The sequence below is a fragment of the Haliaeetus leucocephalus genome, unplaced genomic scaffold, assembly GCF_000737465.1.
Source record: "Haliaeetus leucocephalus isolate CR32 unplaced genomic scaffold, Haliaeetus_leucocephalus-4.0 Scaffold83, whole genome shotgun sequence".
Lineage (NCBI taxonomy): Eukaryota > Metazoa > Chordata > Aves > Accipitriformes > Accipitridae > Haliaeetus > Haliaeetus leucocephalus.
The window spans coordinates 2,725,828-2,739,394 of NW_010972519.1; the positions used below are offsets into that span (position 1 = coordinate 2,725,828).

Consider the following 13,567-nt stretch of genomic DNA (forward strand, 5'->3'; position numbering starts at 1 on the left):
CCCCCCAGCGGCTCGCACGGGGAGCGGCGGAGGGAGGAGGGACGCGGCCCCGCTTCCGGTCTCCATTTTACGCTAACGACAGCGGGCCGGAGGTCGAGGTGGTGCCGCGGGCGGAGGGGCCCAGGCCGGGCGGGCGCGTTCCGGGTACCGGCCTGTTCCGTCTCATTTCCTTCTCTGCGGGCGCGGGCGCAGCAGGAGGGGGCCCGGCCGGCCTGCGGGGGGGCGGTGAGGGTGCCTCCGTTGGCCCTGCGTGAGCTCCCGTCGCTGTGGTTACGGGGAGGGGGGGGTGTGCCTGTGCCTGTGCCTGTGTGTGACGTGCTAAGCCGCCCCTCTCTCTGCTTGTTTCCCCCTCCTCGGCCGGTGCCGCCGCCGCCCTGCCCGCGGTGTGAACGGCAGCCAGCACGGGGATGGGCTCCCCCACCTTCGGCAGCAAGTTCATCCCCGGCTGGTGAACCCGCCCGGAACGCCCGGAGGTTCGAGCGGCTTCGTCTCCCCGGGGAGAGTAGAGGGGCAGGGCCGGCTGCCCCTGCGAGCAGCATGGACCAAAGCGTCGTGGATCACCCGGTGACCCTCATCATCAAGGCCCCCAACCAGAAATACACCGACCAGACCATTAACTGCTTTCTGGACTGGACTGTGGGCAGGCTAAAATCGCACCTCTCTAAAGTCTACCCCAGTAAGCCGGTGAGTTGTTGGCCAGCCCTTTCCCTTCATCTTGTCGGTAAGACTGGTGTTGCAGTAACTTGTGGACAGTCGGTCAAGACTTCCCCTAGGTACTCTGCAAAATAAACAAGAACTATTTGTGTAAAGGCTATGGTTGGCGCTTTGCTTTCTGGGAAGCTGGCAATATAAATAGCTGCTTTTTTACATGGTTTAAGAGGATCACAGTGTAGCATCCTGAAAGGTGGTATCACTGAAGACACTTATTAATGCTCCATTTAACTTTTTTAGGAACTGGAATTTAGATATCTCAGTTAACTCAATTTAAGACTAATTTCTGTAAATGTAAGAGTTCTGTCTGAGGTAATTATAGTCTAAGTGATGTAGCTAAAGTTACCATGATCTAGTGAATTCACTGAGGTGTGGAGCAGATAAACGTTTATTCATACCAGGATTATTTCCCTTTTCTTTTCCCCCCTCTTTGAAAAGCCGTATTTTTGAGGTTGTGCTGAAAACTCTGCTCTCAGATGTTCTACAAACTTGTATGACAGTCTTGACTGTGTTTTGAAACTTTATATAAAGACCTGTAACTTTTTTTGTTTCCTGAGGAAAATATGGTTTATTTGTAAATTATTTCAAAGTTCTGAACTTGGCAGTTGAAAAGACACTATGAAAAACCATACAGATAATAATGGAAAGAAAATACTGTACCTGTTTAGAACGGCAGTCATACAGAACGCTATATTTGAAAATTTGTTCCAGAAAACTGTGTAAAGGGAGTGATTTTTGCCTCTTCACTGCAGCAGCATGTGGGGCCTAGACCTTGCTGTAAAAAACATCAGACAAAGGTTGCATTTATATTGTAAATGATTAGTATTCACCTAGTTCAATAGAAGAGTTATTGGTATTGTTGGGTTTTTTTGGCTGGGGGAAGGTAAAATAGTAGCTTTGTGTCTCAGAGGGGGTTTCTGCCTTTTGGAGAAAGAAGATGAAAAGCAGTCAACAACTTAGGCTGTGTCACTGGTCCATTGAGATCGGCTAAGCAGTGTTTAAAAGTTTGTGGATTTAGTTATTGCTGTCAGTAATCTCTGCTGAGGGAGTCTGTCTGCTGTGAAAAAAACAAATATACGACTTTGGCTGATTGCTGCTTTTTCCTCCTCACTAGAATCTCCCCCTGTGACGTATTTGTGTTTAAACACTAGTTTTCTGACTCATCCTATGATCTTGTTAAATCGGGCTTTTAGGAAGAATCCTTAATGAACAAGAGGTTTTTATGTTGCACTATAGGTTTCAACCAGTAGTATAATAGTAAATTTCAGTTTCCTGGAACATCTTTTTTCTGTTGAAAACTGATTCCACAACATGCCTCTCATTATTAAATGACTAGTTCAGAATCCCCCAAATTGTTCTGGGTTAAAGAATGGGGAGTTTCTTTAGTGAAAATTGTCTCAGTAATTCCTATTTAATTTGGATTTACTGTACTTGCAATTAAACTAATAAATGAACACAACCTTTTTATTTCATAGAACCTTTCACATTAAAGTAGTAACATGGGAGGGAAGAAAGGTGTTTAATAGGATCTCCTATGTATAGTAAAATTGAAAAGTGTATTTTTGGCTTGATAAGTTTTTGATTTTGAGTTTACTGCTTTTTTTCAAATTTGTTTAAATCTGTTTTTTTTAAGACCTTCCCCCCCCACCCCCCCCCCCCCCTTTTTTTTTTTCTTTTTAAACCAGATCGTTGTCAAACACTTGTTGATCAAATTTCTACATTCCCTGAATATGATAGGTCCTGGAAATAACTTTTATTGCAATGCTATTTTAGGAGTGTGAGAGTACGTCAGAGCACAGATGATCTATACAGGTATTGCAGTGTTCTTGAAGTTAAGGGTGTAAAATAGAAATCAGTTGCTGTCACTGCTATGCATAGTCTTTCACGTTTTCATGTGTGACTTGTACCTCATTCTCATATACGCATCTGTAAATTAGTTGGTAAACTGATGGTAACTGTAAATGTTGTCATTAAATTTACTTTATTAAGAGTGTATCTTCAGGAAATGAGGTGGTTAAAATAGGCAAAAAAATTCGGCCTTGAGGCAGTGTTGATTTTTCCAGATTAATTTGTGTGAACAGCTCGGCTAAGTGTGTACAAATGCCAAATATAGGCAGATTTGAATTGGTTTAGTCATTATTAAAGTTGATATACTTACTTAAAGTCATTGAATAAGCTAACTAGGTTAAAAACAGTATTAAATTAGTTTGTGGGCCTATACTAAGGTTCACAGGTGTCAATTTTTTTTTTTTCCCTGACTGGACCATTTTTTCATAGCTAGAGTACTACAGTTATGTCCCTAAATGAAACGTTTATTTAAGAAAAGAAAACTTGGAAAATCAACCTGTATGTCTCAATCTGGCAGATCTTGCTTTCAGTGCATTAACCGCTGCATCGATTACACCCATAAACAGTAATTTAAAACTGCTGTTTCTCATTTCCTGTAGTACCTGTCATCTAGCATGTACATTGCCTGCAGTTCTAACCAGATGTGGTTGTTTGGATTTTTATTTTCTATGGAAGAACGGGAGAGAGGCTGAGTGACCAAAATAATGACTGTCTTGCAGCTGAAACAGGATGGCTCAGAGATTGTCTGTGTTTCTGCAGGAAGTTGCTGCGTTAGTTTAGGTTTGGTGGTTTTGGTGATGGGCTGGGCATAGCTAACTTGGACTAAGCATTGCAGGAGTCTTGCTTTGAGAAGAAAAACACTAGCTGTTGAATTCTTATTTTTAAATACAAACCTTTTGGATTATGATCTGAAAGCTCTCTTCCCTCTCACTCTAACTTTAGATTCTAGAATCTGATGCTATGTGCTTGCTTCTGAAAATGGGGCCACTCATAATTACATATATTTTTGTAAAGTGTTTTTCCATCACAGTTCAGTGTTTGGGCTAGCAGTGAGTATGCTGTTCCTTGAAGCAGGAGGTGTGGTAGTGAACCTCCTCTGGCAGAGGATGAGTTGAATACCTTTACTATTTACTTTGGCATATGTGTGTATTACTGTGTTTTCATATTTATCACATCTTCTTCCATCTGCATTTAAAAACCCTCCACATTTCAGAATTCCAGGATGGTTTTCACACTGAGAATTGCAAGTGATAATCCTGTAGTGCACAGTTATGTATTTAAGTTACATAGGGAGGAGTATGGGGTTTAAGACCTCATCTTCCCCCACTAATGTCTCTAGCTTAATATGCTTAACAGTATTCAATGTATGTGTAACCTTTTCTTTTGTGGTTTTGTAGGGAGCTGAAACGCACTACTGAAGGCTATGTAGGAGTCAGCTTTGAGGGGTGGTTTTGATCTAGCAGTTTCTTCTCTGCGAAGTATTCATATTAAATACTTTGTACTACTTGTATCATGTTTGAGAAGGTACTTAATTAGTTGGGGTTGAAGGGAGGCTCATATATAAGGTACTGAAAAGAAGAGTCTGAATTTGACCACTTAGCTGTGTTCTGTGTGGGGCAGGCAAAACAGCACTCCATTGCCACGTTGGATGATGATACAAAGATTTGGAGTTTGGGGATTTTTGTTGTTGTGTTTTGCTTGTTTTGTTTTAACTGCTTATCTGTTCTAATTAATCTCCAGATAATCTATCTCAGAACCCAGAAACAAGGTTTCTGAGACTTTTCTTCTGGCTCCACTGGTCATTGTAAAGCAACAAAGAAACCAAAGTTTTCTGTAATCTTGATGCATGCTGCAAATTCTAGTTTTTCTAAGAAGGTCTTTCCCAAATACAAAATGCAAGTAAGCTTGTATTCTGTTAGCAGCTTCTTGCTGCTTGAAAGGAGCAGCCAAAATGGTATAGTTCAAAAGAACTTAGTCTGACATGAGAGAGACAGGAATTTTTTGTTGTTGTTTTAAACGTAAATAGAAATAGTACAGCTTTGATGTTGAATTCATTGCAGTATTTTATCCACTGGAACTGCAAATAACTAGTTCCCTGTGTTGTGAGGCTTACAAAAATAGTGTATTATGTCACTAATTAAAAATACAGAAAAATGCAGGATATAGAAAATGACTCTTCAGTGGAAGTGATGAACAGTTCTGTACTATATGTGGCAGGTTATGCACTATTTTTTTTTTTAAAACATGTATTTAATCATGAATGGCATGAATTTGGGAAAAAAGTTAAAGCAAAAGCTTCTCAGATTTAATGTGTACTTTTTCTGATTATTTGCTTAGAGTATCTATAATTTTTTTCTAGTGATATGACCAGATTTTTTCAAGAAAAAAAGTTCTGTAACTTTTCTATGTTCTGTTAAGTTATTGGGAATATGTAAAAGGCTATTGCAAGGGAAAAAAACCCCAAACCTCAAAACTTCTGTGAAAGCTTTTTCTAATCACAGAGATCTGGATCTCAGGTATTTCTGTCTTAGTATTAGCACGAATAAGACTGCAGAGTGGGCAGCAGAAAGCTAGGAGAGAAAGAGGAGGGATGTTGTAAGACTAGCTGTTTGCATGATGGGGAAATTCTTCAAATATTTCATGCTGATAATGCATGTCTGTTCCACTGATATTAGGCTAGATTTCTTCATTTAGCATTTGCTTTTGTTAGTGCTGTCTTTCAAGTGATAAATGCTCTTGTATTAATTTAGGATGCAAACAGTAGTTAAACTGAAGTGATGTAACAGTTGGAGTCTCTTTAAAATTCTTTTAATATGGGGTAAATATGTAGGAGCTTTTTTTTAAAAAAAAAAAAGTGGGGGGGAGCTGTTTATTCACATTGTTACAGCATGTTAGTGACCCACTAATATTAAGACTAACTCTTTCTGACAGCATAAACTGAATTGAGTGAGGTTGGGTTGTTTGTTAGTTTGTTTTGTTTAACCAAGTAAGCTGCCTATTGCTGTAGTGTACTGGACATCTTACTGTAGGTAGGTACCCCAAATAGTTTCCTGTTAAAAGGATTTTTGTCAATATCTCTTCCGTGTAGAATAGTTAAAAGTTATTACCTTATGAGCAGTGTATCTTTTTTTTTTTTTTAAAAGATTTAAAGAAAAAAAACTTTATTTGCATTACTAAGGTATTTTAAACTGTGGAAGTGTGAGAACAGGCAAAAAAAAGCTTACCAAAGTTTGAAGGCTACCTTAAAAAAAATAATAATCCTTTTGCTGCTTCATGCTTTTTAATGCTTTCCTCCTTGTTTCTTCTTGTGTGGGGTTTGTTTGGAGAGGGGGGGAATGGGGGCAGGGACTAGTAACAGAAATTCCTTGTGAAAAAGATTGAAACTTGTGCCCTTCTGCATATTTTAATTATCATTCCATCATTCTACTAACTGGTTCTGTTTTTTGTTTTTTTTTTTTTTTTTTTTTGCCCCAGCCACTTTTCCATCTACTTTTTCAGCAAGTGCCTGGGAGTGGGAGCAGAGTAAAGAGCAAGTCTGTAAAAGAAAGGAATTTTTTAATATACTTGATAGTTTTCCTGATCAGCATTTGCCAGTTAAGTGTTGTTAATTGTTATGGCACTCTTGCTGAGTGCGTAATAGCAGAATTCTTTTTCAGAATTAATTTACGAGTTGGAGTTGTGAAGCCTCTGAAATGTTTTTAAGGCTGTCTGTTGGTGGTTTGAATTATGAGATTTTCTCATCTGCAGATGTTATCTCCAGCTGTATATCTGTACAGCAGGAAAAAGCTAAATTCCTTTCTTTGTCCCATCTCCTAGTCTACAAAGGATCAGAGACTGGTGTATTCTGGCAGACTGCTTCCTGATCATCTGCAGCTGAAAGATGTTCTCAGAAAAGTAAGCTTTATATCAACACCGTATGATATTTGATCAAAAACCCTTTTGGGGAAATAGAAATTTAGATTCGTGTTGTTTAGCTTCAAATTTTCATTGTTGTATTGAGAGATTTAACTGTATAATGTTGATATGTTCTGGAAAATATATTTTTAAGTATCTCTTGTATGTAGAATTGTGATACTTGTGGATTAAAGCATGTTTCCAGTTGGTGGGAGAACAAGTAGGCTATGTAAGTCCCAAACAAGTAATATATAGTGTAGAATAATTTCTTTGGACAGTTCCCACTATGACATAAATGGAATTATTTAACAGATTTGTGTTGGTTTGGGACATCATTTCATTTCTTGTACATACTTAAATCCAAGAACTTATATTAAAAGTGGCACTTGTGTAACCAAATTAAGGGTAATTTATTTACAGGCGAAATCAGAATTCTAAATGCCTGAATGGTTTTGCTGGGAAAGCTATTTGTTGTCCTGGTTTTATTCATCAGCTATTAACCATTCCTGATGATGTTTGAAAGTTTGTTGGTTCATACAGTTTTTATTTCTTTCTTTTTCTTATTCTGGTTTATCTTGGAAAAAATAATTTTACTGATCTAACTTTGGATTCTTCAGTCAACATTTAAATTAATTCCAAATCCTGAATACACATGACATCTCATGTAGGAAATCTTGAAATACATGCACTTGGTTCTCAAATTGGTTCAAATAGTTTGGATTTATGCTACCAAGTAATAAGGAGTTTATTAAGTTGGTAAAGTTCTTAAAAACATAAAATAAGATGATATTTAGGGCAGATTATCAGGAACTTTGTTTCAATTTTGGTTGTAACAGAAAACATAATGCATTATGTTGAGTAGTCTTTAAACTCATTGTAAACACATCAGGATGCATCAATAGCTATATTTGGAAAATACTTTATGTCATTAAATAATTATACAGGTTTTAATCTTATGAAGTAGGTAAACTCTGTAATACAGTACCTGGGTGTTGGTAATGATACTTTTTTGTAATGTATTGAGGTAAAAATCAATGTATAGACTGCAAGAGTGGATGGGTTACATCTTAATTTTTAGTATGGAGGAAAGTCTCTAAAGGAGAATAATGCTTCAGTGAAAGCGGGCAACTGAACTTCAGTATTAAGTGTGGAGAAACCAATGGAGATGAATCTTGAGTATTGCTTGAGCAGACTAACACTGTTCTTACTTTATAATCTTCATCCTGAAATAGATCTTGTTAAATTGGATTTAACTGCTTACCAAAAAATGATTGAAATTTACTATCTATAGGCTTTCTAGAAAACTGGAGCTGGACTACTGCCAAACAGTATATGTCCTGTACCACTTAAAAGTTCATGAAAATGCTTATATAATTTATCTCAAAGCTTAGTTTTGCTTGTTAAGGACAAAATGAAGTCTGAATCCCATAATTCAGTCAGCTGATGATTTCAAACCTTGCTTATGTGCTAGAGGAGAAACTTTGCCTAATGTCTTCCTTCACTATACAGGGGCTATATTTAACTTTAAAGGCACTTTAGTAGCTATAGGTCTTGGGTTTAGTTAAAGAAATTTAGTGAATTTAGAAACATACTCATCAGTCTTAAGCACAAAGTTAAAAATTTGTGTTGGAAGAAGAGTTTTTTGTGCTCAAGTTTTTAAGAGCTTTTGGAAAGAAGGTATGATTACTCTTAAGTTCAGTCTCATTAGCTGCAGTATTTTTCCTACTTGATTAACTATAAATTCCTAATATTATCTGAGGATTTACTAAATCTTTCAATTTAGCTTTGTGATACTTGCTCTTTGATACTGAGCAGTGTCATTTCGCTGATGTAAAATTCTTTGAGGCTGGAAGTTGTGGCAGTCTTCAAGCATAGTGATGTCTAACACATTATGTATAAATAGAAATATATTACAATAAATTCTCACATTGAATAAAGCTGTACGCTGTAAGCTTACAAGTAGTATGTCTAGCTTCCTTTGCCTTTGAGTGACAAAAGTTCTCATCTAGAAAGAAGATAACTAGTTAGGTCAAAGGCTTTTGATATAGTCAGAATGCTGATCACCTGCGTTCAGTGTTCTCTGATCATTGCTTACTATCACTGACTGGTGAGAAATTATACTTAATGTAATAGTGAGGCTGTGCTTGGGGCTAGAAACTGATACATGCAGAGGAGTTTAAATGAACGTGGATATGGATAGGCTATGCTAGCAGTAATGCACAATGGTGTGTAAAAGCAGTTACCCAATTTTCTTTATTCCTAAAGATTAAAACTTAAAAATGAGTAAATGTGTGTTTTAACATTTTTTTTAATAGCTTAAAAAAACCTCCAGACTCGGTATTTCTAAATGTCATCTCATTAAAAACTGCAGCTTGACTGCACCACTTTGAGTTCAGAAGAGGACAGAGGTGTTTTTGTGTTGCTTTTCTTGTTTAAAATTTCATTACTGAGGAAGCTGTGCAGTTTAAATACATGGTCATATCTGTTCTTGTTGCTATGACCATATAAGCTTCAGGCATGCTGATATAATGGGTTGTTTTCATGTGGTACAGTGAAATAGCTTCAGACTGAAGTTACAGCATCCAAGTTGTGGGGAGAGCATATCCATGAAGAATTGGTGTGGGCTGATTACTTGCATGCTGACGTGGCTTCAAGTGGTGCCACTCATTCTCTTCCTCACTTTCAAATATTTAGGAATACTCAAGTTCCGTTTAGCACTTTGCATAGAATTCCCTGAGTGTGGAATATCTGCAGGGGCTCTTCACTTGGCATCTGCAGGTTAGGCTTGAGCCAAGCTTAGACTGGAGTTATGTGGAGACAGTGGCGGGTACATTTTTCTTATCTTGGCCTCCTTGTGGAGTTCAGTGCCTACATTTTTTATTGACCCTGATGTCTTTATTGAATAACAGTCTTCATTAGATCTCAATGTAAAGGTAAGTATTCTTAACTTTAGGGAAACTGAGCCCTGCAAATGGTTTGAGGTTTTTTTCAAAATAAAACTTATGATATACTTCCTTGTGTTTCTTTGTGTGGTCTTCCATTGGTTCTGCTGTACTGCAGTTCTAGGGAAAACTGGGGGTAAGTGAATGTTCAATACATTATTGTGGACAGCTGCTAAGAAAACATTAGTTGTGAAACAGTAGGCTTCTCTTGTGCTAGGCTCAAGTTTTGCTTTATGGTCACTCCCGTTTTGTGTAATGTTTCTTTACTCGTGGCAAATGCAACTTTGAAAGTAGATTCTTAAAGACAGTTTTTGCTTGTAAATTTGTCAAATATTATTGCTTTAGCTCTTCAATTTTGTTAATTTTTAGCAAGATGAATATCATATGGTTCACCTGGTATGTACTTCCCGGACACCCCCAAGTTCTCCAAAACCCAGCACCAGTAGAGAAGGTCATGGAGCTTCAGCCTTCAGCAGTAGCTCAGTGAGTTTTTCTTTTTTTTCATACGCAGGACATGAATTTCTTCTACAGTGAGGAAGCTTTCCAGGAATTTATCTTTTAATTTTTAAAATTGGACTGTAAAATAGTGAGGTGAAAGTAGAGCATGCCACATGAATTTGTACAATTAGACTTGATTATTTAAGGGTGGCACTTTATTTAAACAAAGATGACCTTTTTTCAGATTGTAACGTGTTTATTAGATGATAAAGCACCACTTTTTCTAAGCTATTCTTTCTTTTTAACACTTTATCAAAAAGTACATTTTCCTTTCTCTCTATATCCCCGTATCTTTGGCAGAAATTGAGGAGTGTATTCAGATTTTTTAAAAAAACCCCTAAGTTCTGCTTTATTTTGTGAAAATTTGTACTGCTGAAGAGTGACCAGTCAAATTAGTGCCCTTGTTGTGAGACAGACAGGTGGAGCTTGGCCAGAGTGTGTTCTGCTTGACAGGAATTGGCCAGTACTTACGTGGTAGCTTCAAGGTAGTCACAGTGTCTGTAAGACAGTGAGAAGTAGAAAGTGTTCTTAATGTTTTATTATTTAAGCTGTTCACAGAACACTTTTGTTTAGGGTTTTTAGAGCCTTCTACTCTTCATGCTCTCCAAAAATGATGATGTTCTTTGGTTGTACTCTGTTTTAACAGAAAGTGCAGTTAATGATTCTGTTGCTGACTTGGTCATCATTACAGTAATTCTCTTGGCTTTTTCCAGAGTTGGCAGTATCACTCAGTGACCCTTGAAGGTTAGTCAGAAAGGAATGTATACGATACCATTGTAGGTACTTTTCATCTGTGGTGTGTTGATTATCAGCATATGGAAAATACCCTTCCAGTAATAAGCTGTCTTGTCTTCATTATTCAGTTTGATAGGGTACCGTTTCGGACTGCTATCGTGACAGGAACACGAGCAGTTTAAGCAATAGTAGAGAGTGGACAGTGGTTACATTGTTTTTTCAAAGGCTGTATTTATATCTCTTGTTTGCAAGCAGGACGCAGGAGGCCTCCTTTGTGATTGTTTTATTGCTATGTAGATCAGCTGTAAATGTTGTATTTAAATGCCTGTATTAATGACTGCTTAAAGCAGTCAGTATGCACAGTGTTAAGTTCATAATACTTTGAAGGAAATGACCTAAACCCAAAGCCTGAATGGCCTTTGTTCTTCCATTTGTTTTTTATTTTCATTTTCCTCCCACTGTCTAGTGGTAAATTTTTCTTGTTTTCCTTTGTAGGGCAAATGTGATATGGATGTCTTAAGTAATTGCACCTCCTCACTTCCCGAGTTGTCAAAGTTGAAGAGGATTTTCTACTGAGTAAACATTACAGTAATGCTTAGCAACAGGACTTGGGGATTTATTAAAATGAAAATAATGCATCTCAGTGGCCAAATTGCAGTTTTGTTAGTGTGACAAATAATGGAGGAGAGCCAGCTGTTTTCCTACTTCCAGGGTTAAATATTGATCTTGGAAAGCATTGAAGGTCTCACACGCTAGTTTTAGGTGTGTTTCTGGGAGCCCAAGTAGTTCCTAGCTACTTCCCTATTCCCATCCTCTGCCCTCTCCCAGCAGTGAGCACAGCAATTTGGATTGGGCAGCTGGCACAGCAAAGAGGATGATGAATTGAAGGGGAAATTGAAGACAGGGATAGAGGAAAGGTATTTTAAGCTACTGCAGGCACTATTGTCTCCAAATACAAAGTGGTAACCTGAGGTTGTAGTTACTTTTGTTAATGATAGCCACTAGATTTTTTTGTTCCTGGTAAATATTCTTTTGATTAAGCTTTAGTTTGGTTCATCTTTTTGAAACTTTGATTCCCAGTGACTCATGGTTTTCTCTGGGACCCATCAAGTGTTGAGTCTTTCTGAAAACTTTACTTTTTTTATATGTGAATCTGAGTGTAATTTTGAATTTCTGTTTTTACTAAAGGCTTGGCAGAACCAATAAAACCCCAGAAGACTTGCCTGGTGCTTATATTCTCAATAAAACTTGTGGCAAAACGTTAAAGCGAATAGATTTTAAGACACGGTAGTAAATCTTGTAACTGTGGCAGAAAGATCCCCAACCTCAATTTTATTTATTTTTAAGAATTTAGACCGTTCTGGATCAACTGCTGCCTCACCCACAAACCAAGAAGCTTCATCTACATCTTTGAACACTAGTGCAGATGGAGTGAGGCATCGTAATCTTCCACAAGCACAAAGCAGTCCCATACCAAGCCACCAGTTCCCCTATTTAATGCAAGGGTAAGTGAGATTGAAGCAATCCTCAGCTCTTTGATACTCTTTAAAGTACTTTAAATGTTTGGTTACAATTATGTTCTTTCACAGTCTGCAGAATTATTTGGCTACTTCATCTTGAAGCAATAAGCCACATTAGAAACATTTTTCATATGAACATTAATGTTTTTAGCCAGGTGTCAATCAAAGAGTAAGTGTTCTTGGTGCTCCCCTTCAGGCTGTTTTTTATTTTTTCTTCATGCTTTCTGCCCTCAACTTTCTGTTGATAAGTGCAGCTGTAATATTTATCTAGTGGATGTAGTTAGTAATGTAACGATAAAATTATTGCTTCTGGTTGCTTTTTCTGGTCCTTGATTGTAATCAGCAACACTGAATTTTATCAGAATATGATGGTTCTTAGCTTCTGACACATAACAGATGTAACTCTTCACTTCTCCATTTTGGATTCAACTGTAGAAATGATGCACAGCTGTTTTGAGTACATGTAAAGTGCTTGTGTATCTACAACAATTTTTAAGTGTTTTTGTACACACCAATGAAATTTAATCAGTGTACATTTCTAGATCAGATCTGTTATTATGTAATAAGTTTCAAAATTCTGTCAAATTTTTTGCGCTTAAAAAGCAGCTTTAGGAATTTTTAACCCACCTGACCCTTGCACCTTCTTTAACTTTTTTTAATTTTCTTCCAAGGGGAAAATGGGAGGATAGCGCATTCTGAGATGATCGCTGTTACTTCCTCAGGGAACACTTTCAAGATTACTTTTCTGACAAGGCGTTCTGCCAGTACTGTGTAGATTCTAGAGATATTCTTTGGAGAATATTGAAGCAAGGAAACTATGAACCTGCTAACAGCAATAATTGTTTCTGTCACTGGAAAGAAAAGATATGTTAAGAACCGCTGAAAATTTATTTAGTTTCAGTTCAATTTGCATGCTGTCTGTTAGAGTTAACCTAGACTTTACTAGTCTTACTAGCTTTCATCCTGAATTCCTTCAAGTCCTTTTTATCTTTTATCTGAAATGTACTGTCTGCCTGAAAGAAATTGCCTTTGCCATGGGTGGAGCACTTATGTTATTCTGACCACATGCATCTTCGCTGAAGTGGTTATACTTGCCTTTGTGACTGTGGTGGGTTGACCCTGACTGGACACCAGGTGCCCACCAAAGCTGCTCTTTCACTCCCTGCCTCCGCTGGACAGGGGAGAGAAAATATAACAAAAGGCTTATGGGTCGAGATAAGGACTGGGAGAGATCACTTGCCAATTACCATCACAGGCAAAACAGACTCAACTTGGGGAAAATTAATTTATTACCAATCAAATCAGAGTGGGGTAATCAGAAATAAAACCAAATCTTAAAACACCTTCCCCCCACCCCTCTCTTCTTCCTGGGTACAACTTCATTCCCCAATTCTCTACCTCTTCCCCCTCCGGGGGGGG

General features: G+C 37.8%; 1 protein-coding gene across 4 annotated transcripts in view; it reads left to right on the top strand.

Moving 5' to 3' along the window:
- Positions 1-66: 66 nt before the first annotated feature.
- The window catches only part of HERPUD2 (HERPUD family member 2), a 22,473-nt gene continuing 8,972 nt past the window's right edge, over positions 67-13,567 (top strand). Inside the window, exons 1-5 of one of the 4 annotated variants that reach the window (XM_010582691.1) lie at positions 67-144; positions 397-684; positions 6,376-6,453; positions 9,765-9,878; positions 11,976-12,133. In XM_010582691.1, coding sequence (XP_010580993.1) covers positions 538-684; positions 6,376-6,453; positions 9,765-9,878; positions 11,976-12,133 — 497 coding nt within the window. In that variant the 5' untranslated portion in view covers positions 67-144; positions 397-537. Of the gene's footprint in view, positions 145-164; positions 685-6,375; positions 6,454-9,764; positions 9,879-11,975; positions 12,134-13,567 lie in introns of those variants that run through there. The other 3 variants (XM_010582705.1, XM_010582698.1, XM_010582713.1) reach the window with 3 other exon arrangements.